This window comes from Buteo buteo, chromosome 14 (genome assembly GCF_964188355.1).
Source record: "Buteo buteo chromosome 14, bButBut1.hap1.1, whole genome shotgun sequence".
NCBI lineage: Eukaryota > Metazoa > Chordata > Aves > Accipitriformes > Accipitridae > Buteo > Buteo buteo.
The window spans coordinates 32,906,230-32,922,564 of NC_134184.1; the positions used below are offsets into that span (position 1 = coordinate 32,906,230).

Sequence of the window (16,335 nt, forward strand, 5' to 3'; positions counted from 1 at the left end):
CGCCTCCTTCTCGCAAGGCAGAGCCGGTACCTTCATGAAAGTCTCTACAGCGCCTTTGGCTATGTCCAGATAGGTGGTGCCCAGATGGGTGCGCTGGTTCATGGAGGCGGACGTGTCTATCAGGAAGAGTAAGATGGGCATAGTGCGGAGGGGCCGGCGGCCGGGCGGCTACATGGAGAGCGGGCGGGGGGCTGAGGGGAGAACCGCGGGGCGGGGTGGGAGGAAGGGGTGGAGGGGTCGGAGGGGGAGAAGAGAAGAAGAAGAAGAAGACGGGGGACGGGAGAGGAGTAAGTGGCTGTGAGTGCTCTGCACGGGGAAGGCCGCCTCCCCGCTGCCCCTCTGCCGAGGCGAGGGGGGGGAAAGGGGAGGGGGGGGCAGCCCTGCCTGCCCTGCCCTCCTTTGTGTGAGGGGCCTGCTCAGCCCAACGCAGGCTGGTTTATGAGGGAGAGGCGGATAGGGCTGCGCTGCTGCTAACCTTCCCCCCCGCTGCTACCACCACCTTTCCTCCTCCTCCTCCTCCACCGCCGCCCGCCCTCCCCTCCCCCTGTTGCTGTTACTCAGAAGTTTCGGGCGGAGCAGCCGCAGCCCCGCCACCCCGGCACTTTCTCTCTCTCTGACTGAGGCGCTTCCTCGCTCGCCGCCCGCTTTTAAGGCAGCCTGGGCAGGTCGGGGACCGCCCCTGAAGGACACGTCCCCGCCCCACGTGACCGCCTCCCGGCTCCACCATAGGGCTGCCGGTTACCGCTTCGTTAGCATATTCAAATGACCGGGGGAGGGCGGCGAGGGGCGGGGTGGCTGAGGGCCGCGGAGGGAGAGGGCGGCGGGGGAGCGGGGCGGCGGAGGGGCGCCGCCGCGCATGCGCAGTCGCGGGCGGGGCGGTGGGTTGGGGAGGGGGGGGAATGGCCGGGGCAGGGCGGGAGGGGCGCCGTTCCCTCAGGCGGGCGATCGTTCCCGCAGGCGGGCGTCCTACGGGGCAGCAGGGATGGCGGCGGCGGGGGGGTTGTTTCCCCTCGCTGGGTTATTTCGAGGGGCCACCGGGTGCGACGCTGTCCCGCGGGGGGGGTGTAGCGCCCTGCCCGACCCGCCCGCTCTGAGGCGGCGGCGGCGGGAGGGGGAGGCCCCGGGGGAGAGCGGGTCGCCGCAGGCTCCCCCGCGGCGGTGACTCCGGCGCTGGCGGTTTAGTCCCCGCCGGGAGCGGGCGGGAGGGTGAGTCACGGCGGGCGCTGTCCTCCCCCCCCCCCGCCCTGTGGCCGCGGATCTCCTTCAGGCTGCGGGAAGGTCCCCGGGCCGCGGGGAGTCCCCACCTGCCCCGGCGGGTCCTTCCCCCTCACCCGGGGGAGGGAAGGGAGCCCTTGGGGGGGGGGGGGGGTTGGCTGTACAGCGCTCAAATGCCAGAGCTGCCCCTTAGGCTCGGCGGGGGGGGGCGGCCGGGGAAGCCGAGGTCAGCCTGGAACCCGCCGGCCTTGCTGCTGAGGGAGCCGGGGGCGGGCTGGGGGGGGGCTCGCTGGTCAAGGGAACTTGGGCTCCTGGCAGGCAGTGCTGGCGTCGTCTGTCATGTCCACTGGGCTTCGGATGTGGAAAACAAGTGTTCGGTACCGTTTGGACGGTGAATTCCCTGAGACGTGGTCTGGGCTTTCGCTCGATGTTTTAGGGAAGAAAAAAAAAAAAGAAAAAATTGGCTAGCCCTCGCTGTGACCTTTTCTCCTACATACAGGCAGAGATTAACACTAATGTTTCTTTGATCCACGCTAAGGCACTTCCTATATATTTACTTCCTATAAATCATATAATTGTGGAGTGTTTCCAACCAATTAATGACGAAAATCTCTGTTCTCAGTTGTTGTTTGTTTGGTGGTTTGGTTGGTTTGGGTTTTTTTCCCCCAGCAGTTCAGTCTGTGCTGTTTCTGCTCTCATAGCCTTGGAGCAGTAACTCCGGAGCCATTTCTTAGCATAATCTGTTCAGGAGATTGTTCTGCTTCCTTTCTGACTGATATTTTTTGCCTGATCCAGCTGATGTGCTCCCACAGCCACTGCTTGAGAAGGTATGAAGCCACTGTGCTCCTTCCTTCTCTCAAAATAAAATTGGCAGTGTCCTGGTTTGATTCATCTTGCTCTTGCTCTTCCCGGCAAGATTTCTGTTGTTAGGCAAGAGCTGGTTTGGGCTTTTTTTTTTTTTTTTTTTTTTAAGACTAATGAAAGATTAGCATTTAGTTTCTAGGAAGAGAGAGGGATAGAATCCTATTTCCATTACAGATTGGTATGCATTCGTATGCCTGCAAGCAGCTTATTTTGGCTTTCCTGACAGGGCTGCATCTGTGACCTGTGCCATCCCTTCTCAGGCATTGGGGGGAAGTCAGGGACGACAATTCCTTTCAGCCCAGTGCACCATTCAAGGCCATTAAGGAATCTCCAGTCTCAAGGACCCTGTGAGAGCTGAGAAGGAATCTTCGGAGCCGGTGCAGACCAAAATACAGCAACTGGGTTTCTTTGGAAGCAACGTGAGTATTTCTCAGCGTGGATCCTGCTGGTGGTGGTAAGAGTGGCCAGGCTCCGGCACACCCAGTGGCTCTTGAGCTGCTTATACGTTTCCAGCAGCTCCATGTTAGAGCTCCAGCAGTGGTGCTCTGTCTTGCGACCAGCAGCAAGGCTGTTCTGGTCCAGGTTCTACTGGTTAATCTGAATCCCTGCTGTCAGAGGAAGCAAACCAGCAGGTGCTGCAGAGGCCACATCGTCGGGTTGCCCTGGAATCCAGCTGCATGCCAGCCCCCATTACACAGTAAAACATTTGGACTGGCAGAGAGGCTTTGTTCACAGTCATTTTCTCTCCACAGAGGTGTTTTGGGACACCTTTCTTCCCCTCAGCTCCCCATAGAAAGTTGCAGGTATCTTCTGTGGCTGTGAAGGTCAGCGAGACTGGCTGCTGCTAGAGTAGTAATTGTCTCTGAGGTGGTGGGGTTCAAGTTATTGAGTAAGGGCTGCAGTGCTGCTTTAACAAATCGTGCCTTGGGATTAGTAACTTCATTTGGGAGTAGTGTTGAGTGAGTGTATGATGTTGGTCTCTAGTTGGCTTCCTTTTAAATCTCTGAGATGGCATGTCTGGAGAATGTGCCTATCTTCTCTCCTATTTGTATGTTGCTGATGTTTCATTCACCATCCCAATAAAAACAGCATCACCTTCACATGTCAGGCGTCATGTATCTTCTTGGAGAGCATCCCAAAAATGGGAAACGTTGGGAATGGTTCCTTCTGCAAAGTGCTGGAAAAAAGCCGTTTATTTTAGAGCCCTTGCCATACCAGGAAAACGTCATGGTGAAAGGCAGCCTGGGCCACGGAGACTTCGCATAAATCCTGGAGGGTCATTTGGAATTTTTAAGTTTTGTCGCCAGTAAAAGAAGAGAGAGGGGAAAAAAAGCTACTCTTTGTGGCAGAATTGGTCATAAACCAGCATGAATTCTGGATCAACTTTGAAAATTGCAAGCTGTAGGCATGCTGTAATTTTCTTACGACACAAGAGGAAGGTGGAACCAAAGCAGCTGGGCCCGGTCTACCCCTAGTCCCCTCAGCCCTGGTGATTATCACTGATAGAAGAATCCCACAGACAAAACTTACACACGGTTTCAGTGGGATTTATACAAGCAAAACCACTTTACTGTGCTTTTCTGTATGTGCTTGCTTTTTGCTGTTATCTTTGAAGCCATTTGGAACATTCAGTCCTTCCCGCTCCTGTGCATCTTATATTAGATCCGTATTAGATCCCCTATAGGGCAGAATCAAGGCTGGGCCTGTGTTGTCTGTGGTAGGCATTAGTGCTTTTCTGCTGGGAGCGGGCCAATTTGATTAATATTGAGAAAGATTCTTTCAAAGATAGATAATCAACCCAAGCCTTAAGTGTGTATCAGCCTCTTGATGTGAGAGTTGTAATGGCTAGTACTGCCATCAGAGTCACATTTATAAATCTGTACGGGAGATTTGCTGCAAAGGAACAAAACCCAGTGATATTAGTGCTTATGCTCATTACTGGTAGAGCTGACACAGCTGAGCAGGGAGAGAGCTTGAGGCTGTCACTGAAAACAGATGCATCTTTCTTTGGTTTCGGCTTTTTTACGTGGTGGGCAAAGTTACACCCCATGTGTAGTCTAAATGAGACAGTTTTACCTTTTCTCCTAAATCTAGATGAATGATTTCAGCATGGTTCTGTCTGGAGGAATGTTCTTGCTGTCCTGATGATGCAGAAGATTCCAGCTACTTTCATACAGTTTTTGTCTATTATTTGTCCTGAGTCCATGAGGAAGGATGAACATATATGTGTGTCTAAGAGCACTCATTTTCTGATCTTCAGAATGGGCGTTGTCCATTTGGGGACAAATAAGGTGGTGTTAAAAATGCAAATTTCACTGTAAATTTGAATACTAAATCAATACATCAGAACTCAAATATAAGTATGAAAATATACCTGAAAAAAACATCATATGAAAAAATTGAAGAACGTTTTTGGTATCATTTGCTGTTACTGTGGGTTTTTTCCTTAAACAGCTGCTTCTCCCAGTCGTATTTGTGAGGTTTTTGTTGTATTATCACATAGCGTTAGCCTGATTTTGTCCTAAACTGTAGGCTTGAATGGAAGATGTTATGCTAAACACCTTCAAGCAGGTCTGAGAACTGAAATTGACAGTATAACTTTTTTTTTTTTTTAAATTGGATTTCTCCTCCTCAATACAGAATTGTTTCACAAAGATTATTTCAAGGTCTCGGTCAGTCCAGGTTTTAATGACACAGGTAAATTTTTCAGAGTTTCCTTTAGAATACCATTCCGTAGCCTTGTAGATTGTCACCATTAACCTTTTTTCCTCTGTTTAAAAGTCTTATATTTTCCACTGCCTAATTTTATGTTACTGCTTATCCTTAAAATATGTACCTTTACACAGCATTCTGAGTTTCAATTTATTATCTTTTAGTACTTGTGTCCTATTACTTTTAGTCTTCCTTTAGCCAAGTTCTGGGCATTCAACTTGCTCTTTTTTTTATAAATTTTTCACTTGTCTTGCATACATGGCAGCTTATATTGTTGGGGGTTTGGGTTGTTTTTTCTAGTTCCAATTCAGTGAGTTTTGACCCTACTTTTTTTCCTCCTCCTGAAATTGTTACCAAAGAGAAACTGATTTAATCTTCTAGTTCAGGTAGCTTAGGTAAACGTATAAAACTCATCCTAGACTGAACAATTACTGAGAAGGCTGGGATCAGATAAGATGTAACCCCAAAATTTTTTTCAGAAAAGTGACATTAAGATAACTGGATCTCAGGTTTTTTCTGTATATTCTAGGACTTGGGCTGAGAATGCCTATTTTTCTAAAATTTGCAGAGGCAGCTGCCTTCCTTTGAAACTGTCTAGCACCTTTTAGAAGTCTGTACTTTGGTTTCCCCAGCACCAGAACACAGTGAAACTACATCCCTTTGCAGAACGATGACCTCTAAAAGAAGTCGCGTTCTGGCTTCTCTTGGCCCATCTTCAAAGACAGCCTCCTTTTCATTGTCCATCCATCGGGAAACCCAGAGGATAGCCTTTGAAGCTTCCTAGGGATTTTTGTATTCCCCACCACCCCTCCAGTCATCCAAATCCCTTGCTGTTTCCTGGCTCGGGACTTGGAACCGCAGTGAACAGCACTGTACCATCCAGGGGAAGAATAGTTCATGTGGAAATGCAAGGAAACGGGTATTACAGTAGTTTGATATAGTTGTTTTCTAACTGTACAGACTGAATGTGGGTACTGGGAGACTTAAGTTCATGAATGTTTGTCACGTACGTAGGTTTTTCCAAAGAAAGTTATGATAGAAGTGCACAGTAAGATTATTTTCAGAGGAAAAACTAATCTCTTTGAGGACCATCTGTGCTGTGACAGCAGAAGTCAGTCAATTAATGATGGAGAGGTTGCAAGGCACCTGAATAGAAGATAGGTTTTTGTCATTAAAATCAAACTGTATGTTTGATACATGCTTTTCCTTTAGTATTACTGGCGCTAGTTTGAAAGGTCTTCTAGGCTGTGAGTTGTCTTCATATGTATTTAACAGTGTTTAACAGAGCAGGACCTCTCCTATTTGGTACCGTGGGGGAATATTAAATCTAACATGGAGAAAGCTGCTTAAAACAAACATTTCAAAATTACAGTTGTAATAAGGTAGTACATATGAGAATTCAAATAGATTTACAGTGCATTACAGTGCATTTTCCTGATGCATTACATTGCTCCTCTCACTTAAGTAAGGTAGGATTCTGGTCGAGAACAAAAACCTGTCTCAGCTCCAGGCCTTTAAATTTATTCCATCTCTTGGGTATCTCAGCCAGTGTGTCAAGACCCAAAGAGAACAGAAAACACCCTCTAGCATACAAAACCTAAGATATTTTACCTGTCTTTTTCTTTTCTTTTTTTTTTTCTCCTTGAACTTATTCTCCGTCCTTGAGATGCTGGTAGCAGCAAGCAGCAGTGGTCCACTTGATTCCTGATGATAACCCCAGAGTGCCCAGGGAAATACTGGTACAGAATTCTCCGCTTCCCTCCAGCCCCCCAGGCCGAGAAGAAGGGAGTCTTCTGCATTCACTGAAACAGGTCTGAGGAGACCTTTGCTTATTATGCCAGGGAAAAAAGAATAATCCTACCTTGTCAGGGTGGCCAGAGATGATAGTTCTATCTATCAGATAGTTTGAGAGAGATCATTTGTAGCAGCCCACCCTGGTTTTGTTCAGCTTTCTCTTCTCGTAGTCCTGGTTAAAAGCTCCTGCGTGTGCGGTAAGGGGTTAATGCAGTCCTCCACACAAATACCTGTAAGACACAAGGTTGCCACGCAGGCTCTGCTCAGGAGGACGGGAACAGAACTAGGATATTCTTCCCCCACCACACCACTTTTCAGACAGTGGTGACGTCCCTGCCAGGGAAGCGTTCCTGGGCCATCGGTGCCCTGTCCATACCCACTGACCTGAGCGATCCCCTGTCACCGTTCAGCGATCGCTTTTGTTCATTCCTCCAAGCATTCCTTCTTGCCCACACTACCAAGTTTCACTAGCCCTGGAAATCATATCCTTCCCAAAGCGCTGGACCCTCCCGCACATTTCATAGCATAGCAACGTAACTCCATTACCATGGATCCCAGACACAGGCGTGCAGAATTTATCTAACTAATCGAGCGGCTAAGGGACACCAGTTCCAGCTACAGTCAGCTTGGAGTATAAAGCAGCTACAGCTAAAAGATGGTGTACAAGCACTTCCCAGGGAGGCAAAACAGTGAGGTGTATTTTTCTTTATTCTTTTTCTTTTCTTTTTTTCTGTTTTAATGGCCAATGTAATGGGTATAGTCTTGGTAAACAAGAGGACAGAATTATTCATTCATCCCTAAATTGCTTCCCACTGAGGTATCACACCTGCATGTGGTATTTGAGAGCTGGGAGCATTTTCTTTAAAATACTGCCACGCTGTAGAAGTTTATTATCCAGCTTTTACTCTAAATGTGATTATTATGCATTGCCATCTTTTGCCCAAAATCAAAATGCACTCTACAAGAAAGGTGCACTTGGTTGCTCTCTGGAAAGCAGCTGGCACAACTGGTGTCAAATGGAATATAGACCAGTTGGTCTGTCTTTTGCCACTTAGCAGTTAATGAAAACTTACCAAACCTCAACTAGTAGCTAATTGGAAATCTCTACAAAAGCCATCTATAAGCACAGACATGGGTCTTCCAGAATAAAACAAACCTGATAAAGCCTCTTTCATCCAGGGAAGAAACCTGTTCATCTGTATTCCCTGATTTAAGCACCTTTGGCAAGGTGCTTGGGACTGTTTGCTGAGCATGTTATTCAAAAGATACAGTTAAAATGAAGTGAGAGGGGTTTTTTTTAACTTTTATGCACACATTGAAGCCCTGATATAAGGCCTGTTTGTTACAGAAAACTTGAGTGGATGCCACGGTGGGCAGATCTGTCTTGCACCAACTTGCAGAAAAATAGCGTCTTGTTTTAGAAATATTTCAAATGGGAAGGAAGGACACTTAAAACATGACTTTGAAAAGCACAGAAGGATAATTCTTACCAAGCTGAGATTAGGGAAGCATTTCTCTTTAGGAAAATTTTAGAACTGACTTGAGACCAGCATATAACGAACCTTGAATTACAAGCGTAACCCTTTTTTCATAACAACAGTCTTCACTAAGCAGTGCTATTTTGGTCAGCGATGAGTTCTTTTGTTGTGGGAGATGGCTTTCAATTTCATGATGTTGCAATCGCGAAGCCTCAAACATTTTGGGATCAGTTCTAATATTTTCCTGTTGGCAAGCCATTTTTAAGGCAATATACAGTTTATGGTTATTTTCCAAATGTGGGTCCAAAATAAAAAGTCCGAGAAAGCCCATCCCATAATTCAGGCTGACACTAAGTGCACGCTTCTCCAGGTTTGGCAGAGTGTGTTGTGTACGCTGGTTGTGTGATGAATGTAACATTTTCTCCGAGATTCTCCTGCTCCTTCCCTCTTTTGAGGTATTTCTATTTTCTGTTATTTCTGTTTTCCTAGGACCTTGACACTGTTGTATGCATTCATGTTGGCTGGTTTATGTGAGCCATGAATACACAGCTAACTGTGATTTATATAACTGGGGTCTTGAAAGAAGATGAAACTTAACAATGCAAAGGAGACAAAAAAATCAGGCTTTTGACTATTGTATCCATTCCATTTACTTTCAAGGTATTGTGGGGTGGTGGTGGTGGTTGTATTTTATTTTCCTTGACCAATTTTTATTTTTCTTCACGTCTTCCATTTCAGGTCCTCTTGTCTTTTCCTGCAGAAAAGGTTACAATATGTTTTTCTTGACATTTCTACTTAAATATTCAGTATGGCTCTCCTCAGCTGGCCGAGGGAAAAAAGCCAAAACTACTCATTTGCCCTGACAAGTGTTTTCACTCTCCGTGTTCTTGATGATTGGTTGTGCTGTGTGCTTGACTTCTGCAGCAGCTAATAAGTAACTCCTGATTCCAGAGTACCTCCTGATTCCAAAGGTTGACAGCTATCACTTGAGCTCCCGTTTTCGAGGTAGGTGACAGCCCTTCAGCCCAATTACAGTCCAGTGCAGCATAATTGGACTCACTTGCGATCCTCTGCCAACTGGCTACTACAGTTAACTTATGGGGAATGGGACAGTATTCCTTTTCTAAGGAGAATTAGGGTCTGTTACGCTTTAATTTATACATTGTTGGGAATGCTCCAGCCCACTTCTACCATAGCCCCAATTTTTCCATTGCTGCATCTGCTCATTGTTTCCTAACACCCTTTTCTATACTGAAATCTATTACTCATGTGTTAACATATTTTACAGTAGTTTCACTGAGATGTTTGGAGTTTTTACTTTTGTCTTGTTAGCTGGACACTTCTGTCACAGTGTCCCTCTAATTAATACAGTCAATTTTGCTATAATGTCAGTTGCTTTGTGGAGTATGTAACTGTAATTGTGACCATCGTCTAAATCAGTTCCTTATCGCGCTGATAGCAATCCAGCAGACCACTGCCACTAGCACCAAACTTTCCTGTAATTCTGACATCGTAGTGAATTCCTCCCCAACTGGCAATAAGAAGGTCTTACATGGCTTTTTCTCTGCTTGAATTCTCTGTTTTCTGGATTGTGAAATTATCCTCTGCATAATTCAAGAACTGTTTCACGATCTATGTTTAGCAGAATTTGTTACCCAACAGATGTCTGGACAGTTAATGACCTCTGTAAGTACAGCCCTGTGATTTCTTGATACTGATGGTCCAAGAATTTTTAATCTCTTCTGCTACAAGTCAGCACTAGGGCAGCATGTCACCTCTTGTTAAAAAACAGAAGCATAAAATGTGTATAAATTTTCCCTTCAGAATTTTTATGCCTTGTCAGAAGGCATAAAGAAAAGATTCTCTTTTGAATCTTTATGTTCACAAATGTGTGCATACATAAATGCACATAGGTCCATATTTTTCTGGCCAAAACCAAAGGACATGAGTAAACCCCCCTGAAATTAATCAAAATATCATTTCAAAGAAAACATACTTCCATAAATACAAGTCAGAATTGACACTGCCAGCATTCAAGTTGAGGAAAGGGTAGGTGCCTAGAAAAGTCCATGGTAGGAAAGCCTCTTCTACTGTCACTTTTACGTGTATGGCAAACGTAGTCTTAGAAGAGGATTTGGAGGCACTGGATCTAGATCATTACCCCCAGCCAGTGATGAGTTCACAGTATGAAATCATGCTGCAGCTGCACAACCATTCCTTCTTTCCTCCTCCCCATTCAGATCAGGCTTAAGCCCATCCCTGCATAGGAAAGTTGTACTAGTTTCTCTTCTGTTTTTTTCTCTCTTTTCAGTTATCGACACATGGGAGAGGAAAACTATTGGGCAGGACTGTATCAAAGAGGAGGTAAGAGAGTCCCTAACATCTGGCACTCCTCTCGCAGAGGAGAGTCAAGGAATTGAGTGCCGATTGATACAGGTCCGGTCAGATGTCCCTGTGGAGGAATTCTGCAAGCCATGTGCTGAAGTCCCTAGAACATAAATCTGCACAGTGAAGTGCTTGAGAGGATGGCTCATACTTCATTGTGTGCCACTGTGAAGGAGAGAAAATGGACTGCCTGCACACAAGCGCTCCTGTAGCAGTCCCGCTCCCGGCACCTGCCTGGGACTCCCACCGCGTAGCTCCTGAATGCCAAGAAGTTTGCTAGATGTCTTGTTAGTACCTGCTCCTACAGTGGAAGGGTCATTGTGGCCAAACTGCTGGATTGGAAGGTACTGAAACCACAGAGAAAGATTAATCAGCTGGATCTACACTGGTAAGGTTCAGGGGCCAACGTTCCGGCACTGCTACGCAGAGCTCTTACAATTGAATTGTAAGCACGTTACCTGGCAGTTTTGGGATGCGACTCTGAGCAGCCTCTCAGATGATACCTGGACATGCTCGGAGGACAGCGTGGAGCAGGGACCATTTCCTTGACGGCAGTTTTACATCATCACTCTTTGTGAGGGGAAGAAGAAAATGGAGATCTGTGATGCAAGCTGGACACGCTGTTTGGCCTCAGACCCCAAAGAACGATCTCTGGTCTGTTTTATGAGCTAATAGAGCTGGACGCATCCTAGAGCAGGTACCAGAACTTCTTGCTACAGTTTTGGCCTCAGGCTTTCTAGCTTTAGGGAAAGGTTTCTTCTTTAGTTTGGTTTTGTGGGGGTTTGGGGTTGTTTGTTGGGGTTTTTTTTAATGAGTTTAAGTATGTACATACATGCATACCTACCCATGTGGCTTTTCAGATTGGGAAACCTACTTCCAATGCTCATTCATTACAATTTAAGGGGTTTTAAATGTTCTTATTTACTACCTGTCCCTCTTCCAATGTATTCTCACTTGAACACTTTGGGACCACTAACGTGGCCAATTCTTACAGTGTTTCTTCTTGTGGTTCAGTGAAAAATAACTATTGCCCTAGCTCCGTCGTATTACTGGGAACTGATCTGACACACCAGACAAGTTCTTTTGCCTTCAAGAGCATCACTTGGCCTCATAGGGAGCCTTTTGAGCACCTTTATTTTTGACACTGATACCTGATTTAGATACTCTGTGCAGAAATTGTCCTGCACTCATATTAAGCATACAATACAGAGGCTATTCCGGGGCCAGTTAGCCTGAACATCAGGGTCTAATCAAAACTACTGAGAATGTCAGACTTTTTTTTTTTTTTTTTTTTTTTTTTTTCCCCTAGTCAGTCCCAGATGGGCTGATTTGGGGGGTTTTCTTTGTTTTCCCATTTGGAGTTTCCTCAACCACTTTCAGAGGTACAAGATGTACAGAGGTATTTCTACTATCTTGCCAGTTATTTTTTACACAGGGAGGTCACCAAGTTACAGATGAGGACGTGACCAAATAATTGGTTTTCCCCTCCAAACACGTGTGGCCTCCTGTTTCTAGAGCATCTACTATTTTACAAATAAAGAGTATTTCTCCCACTTTCATGAATTTTCTCACCTGGTGGCTGTTCTGGAATGGGCTAGTGCTTCCCCACCCACTCTTGTCCCAAAGGATGTCTCCCCAAAGCAACTAAACCTGACTCAGATATGGTTCTTTCTTCAAAATCAAAGGGCACCCTGTAGATTCTGACTATAGACATATGGGCCTACTGCTCTGCAAGATGTTCAGAGCAATCAGACATTCTGGCTGTGATCTATCTAGAATAAAAATGATGCTTATCAGGAATGGCCATGAGGTAATTGGGGAACCAAATGCTCCACACCACCATCTGTGATTGTGCCCATCTAAACGTGGCATCACTGGGACATATATATGTGCTCACAGGCTGAGGAACCCCTTTCTGTGATGATGGCCAGAAATGCTGACTTACCTGCTAAAGTGAAGGTGACTCATAATATTTGCACAGAATAAGACATGAAAAAGTTTGATTAGACAATCTGGGATTCTTTTTTAACTCCTTGAACAGCCCTATGGTACTGAGTCATAAGTCCCTGTATGCACTGAAACTTCTGCAATTTCGCTCTCAAGCTGCTTCTCAGGACTTCTTTGCAGGAATCATTTTCCACAGAAAGGATGAGTTCAGCCACCCTGCTTCAGGAACCACAAGCTTTTAAAGCAATCTTTTGTCACAGGTTTGAGTTCACAAAAAATGGCAGATTTAATGCAGGTCTACCTATTTTTTTAAAGACTCAGATGCTTGTTTTGTACAATATGAAACTTTTAATGTAATTGCAGTAAGGGGTAATCTACAAAATGGCTTGACTTCAAGAAAACTGCCCAGCTCCAAAAACTTTCTATTGAAAAATGCATATTAAAATGACGCTAGAGCTTTGTTAGCAGTAGCACTGTTAGGATCTTTTTGGCCATAAGTTGTATCAGACTTTTTTTTTTTTTTTTTTTGTGAAATATTCTTTCCTTCCTACTTCTAAAGTACTTTCAGTATTAGCGAGCAAAAAATAGTGTTCAATAGTTTAATAGTAGTTTTCTTGTTTGATTTTCTCTTTATATGCTCAGATCATAGAATCACAGAATGGTTGGGGTTGGAAGGGACCTTAAAGATCATCTAGTACCAACCCCCCCTGCCACAGGCAGGGACACCTTCCACTAGACCAACCAGGTTGCTCAGAGCCCCATCCAACCTGGCCTTGAACACTTCCAGGGATGGGGCAGCCACAGCCTCTCTGGGCAGCCTGTGCCAGTGCCTCACCACCCTCACAGTGAAGAATTTCTTCCTTATATATCTAATGTAAATCTACCCTCTTTCAGTTTAAAACTGTTACCCCTTGTCCTATTGCAACAGGCCCTACTAAAAAGTCTGTGCTCCTTTCTTATAAGCCCCCTTTAAGTACTGAAAGGCTGCAGTAAGGTCTCCCTGGAGCCTTCTCTTCTCCAGGCTGAACAACCCCAACTCTCTCAGCCTTTCCTCACAGGAGAGGTGTTCCAGCCCTCTGATTGTTTTTGTGTCCCTCCTCCGGACCCGCTCCAACAGGTCTATGTCTGTCCCATGCTGAGGACCCCAGAGCTGGACGCAGGACCGCAGGTGGGCTCTCACCCGATGGGAGCAGAGGGGCAGAATCCCCTCCCTCGACCTGCTGCCCACGCTGCTGGGGATGCAGCCCTGGACACGGTCGGCTTTCTGGGCTGTGAGCGCACATTGCCAGCTCGCGTCCAGCTTTTCATCCTCCGGTACCCCCAGGTCCTTCTCGGCAGGGCTGCTCTCCATCCCTTCATCCCCCAGCCGGTATTGATATAGGCGATTACCCCAACCCAGCAACAGGACCCTGCACTTGGCCTTGTTGAACCTCATGAGATTTCAGATGGTTGAAAGCATTTTGTCAACCAAACAACATCCACTGTAGGCCCATGTGTAGTAAAGGTGAGAAAATTAAGACAAAAGTTGTAAGCAGATGCTCCTTGATGTTCCCTGGACATGTTCTTAATTGTACACTTCAGATGAAAGAAAAGAAAATACTTCAAAGCTTTCATATAGTTCGTGCATCATGTAAGAGAAATTTATTTACCTTTCAAGCAGGTTACATAGGTGATTTTAATGCATTTTCCAAATAGAAGGTGTATTTATTGACGATAATCTGTGATTCTTCAATATCACAGAGGGAAGGAAGATTTAGGAAAAAAAAAATTCTGAAGTCCTGAGGCCTAGAAAAATACAAGAATAATGAGCTTAGAAGAATTAGTGGTCAGAAAGTTCCACCAAAAAGACAGTGAATTAAATTACAGAGATTTTTTACAGCAAGTCGGGAGCCCAAAATGTGAGTAATACTATAGCAGGATCAATGAGGACAAAGGAAACAGCAATAAGACTGCATACAATGCCAGAACTGCTTATGGGGCAAAATGTATGAGCCAGGAGTTCTCATTTGCAGCCCACACACTGACACAGCATCACTTTTTTTTTGTTCTCACATGTTCACAGCCAGTTACAAAGCCAACAGCACTTCCATGGCAGCTAAAAATGAGTGCATTTCTTCTCGATAAGGTGCTACACAGTGATGCTGCCATGCATATTTTTTTAAAGCTAAACTTTTTCTCCATAACTTTGACCTACAGCAGTTTCAAGCTGTGTTTCTGATAGGTCCTAATTTTCTAAATGCCCCCATAAAACAAAACGAATTAAATACAGAAGAAAATGGTCAGAATAAGCATGTAGGGCTTATTAATAGAAATCTGATCGGCAGTACTGTTCATTGTGTGACTGCTAAATACCTGGAGCAAAATAAGGAGCAATGTCTAAATTTGAGGGTGCATTTTTATAACAAGTTTTGTATTTTTAAGCAAGATGGACAAGTGAGTTTTCTACAGAACATTTTGGTGCTCTGTGAAGTTTGCCTTTCTATATAGAGAGCTCATCTATATTTGTTTCCCACATGCTTCCAAGAATGATGTAGCATCGAAATTAAAAATATTTTTCAGTGACTATCTTTTGAAGGCTATCACTGCTGACAAAACAGGAGGAGAGAATTTTAAGCACGCATTTTTGCAGTTGCATAGAAGTGCAAGTTTTGAAGAAATTGTAAATCCCATATACTGTAAAGCTGGAAAACATTTAATTTACAAACAGGCAGAGAAGAAAAGCACGGGAGAAAATAAAATACTGCCACATCTGATGGCTACTGAGAGGCAGATCTACTTGTTGCCAAGTGGTTTTACCTTTTTTACGTGGTTTTCTTTTGTGTATCTAAATTCTTTGGTTTTGCATGGGTGATTGAGGAAGAGGCCTCAGAAGCTGGAATCTGGCTTGCCATCAATGGAGCAGTTTTAAATTTAAGCACTGAATCAGTCAAAGTGCAGTTTCGCTCCCGCACTAGTTCCCCTCTTGCAGAGTGAGAGCAACTGGAATCAGATTACTTAATGGCTCAAAGGGGCACATGTTTAATAGTTTGGGCCTAAAATTTAATTGCCATGAAATAGTTTTTCTTTATTAAAGGCCTGTTCTTGGGATTGTTAATATTGCTCTTATTATTGTTGAGCACTTTATCAGGACTGCTCTTCTTAGTATCTGCCAAGAGGCCAACCTGTTTATTAAATCGTCCTACTCCTACTCAGTGGCTCCAGTGCTTGCCAGTTTTAGCTGAAAAGTACGTGAGATGTCACTAATGTTGCCAGATCATGTAATTATCCTAATTTTGCAGAAAAGTTACAATTACGCCAAAACAGAACATATTTATGTGCTTTTTGGCCAAGGGCTGCCCCCTCATCTGCTAACAGAAGTAACAACTTGGCAGGCAGGGGTATCCGAACAGGGGGCTGACAGCAGGGCTGGAGACCCTCCAGCTCCCTCCGCTCTGGGACATCCTCTCTCCTGCTGGTCTGAACGAACTTTCACACAAGACATGATTACCTACTTTTTAAAGCAAATTTAGTTTGTAAAGCCCAGAAGAATCTCACCCTGACATACCAAAATAAATCAATTTTAAAAATCAATCCCAACACCAACCAACCAACAAAACAGAAGATGGAGCCAGAGAGCAGCTTTTAAAGCAAATTGCCCTAGACGATGGGGAATTCGGTTTGCTCCAACTCCTAAGCTTCAAACAAGACTGCAGGTGAGGAATTGGATAAAGCCCTCCAAGACTGGTGCGGTACGAGGGGATGGAAAGTGGCTCCACTGTGTGTGAACACATCGGTTCAAACCAGCACTGCTTCTTCCCAGAGGTCTTCGGGCGTCACCCTGGGTGTGAATACGTGAGCCGCTGTTAGTGCTCATAGGCAGGCAGCCTAATTCTGCTCTATCCAAATCAAAGGAGTGAAGGTCAACCCACATCAAGAAGATAAAGGCCAAAACTAACAGAGG

The 16,335-nt window shown here is 45.1% G+C and overlaps 1 protein-coding gene and 1 long non-coding RNA gene across 9 annotated transcripts in view; one reads left to right on the plus strand and one right to left on the minus strand.

The window, feature by feature from the left end:
- Positions 1-573, minus strand: part of INTS6 (integrator complex subunit 6) — a 45,445-nt gene extending 44,872 nt beyond the window's left edge. For 2 of the 3 annotated variants that reach the window (XM_075046281.1, XM_075046279.1), the window contains exon 1: positions 31-514. In XM_075046281.1, coding sequence (XP_074902382.1) covers positions 31-141 — 111 coding nt within the window. In that variant the 5' untranslated portion in view covers positions 142-514. Of the gene's footprint in view, positions 1-30; positions 515-557 lie in introns of those variants that run through there. The other variant, XM_075046280.1, reaches the window with a different exon arrangement.
- LOC142039582 (uncharacterized) lies at positions 13-14,958 on the plus strand. 6 transcript variants are annotated; one of them, XR_012652957.1, is made up of 6 exons: positions 934-1,206; positions 2,306-2,498; positions 6,458-6,602; positions 8,553-8,699; positions 8,802-9,068; positions 10,375-14,958. It is a non-coding gene; the product is annotated as an uncharacterized LOC142039582 (long non-coding RNA). The 6 variants fall into 6 exon arrangements; XR_012652954.1 differs by lacking the exon at positions 934-1,206 and adding an exon at positions 13-128 and having other exon boundaries at positions 8,553-9,068; XR_012652952.1 differs by having other exon boundaries at positions 8,553-9,068.
- Positions 14,959-16,335: the final 1,377 nt, after the last annotated feature.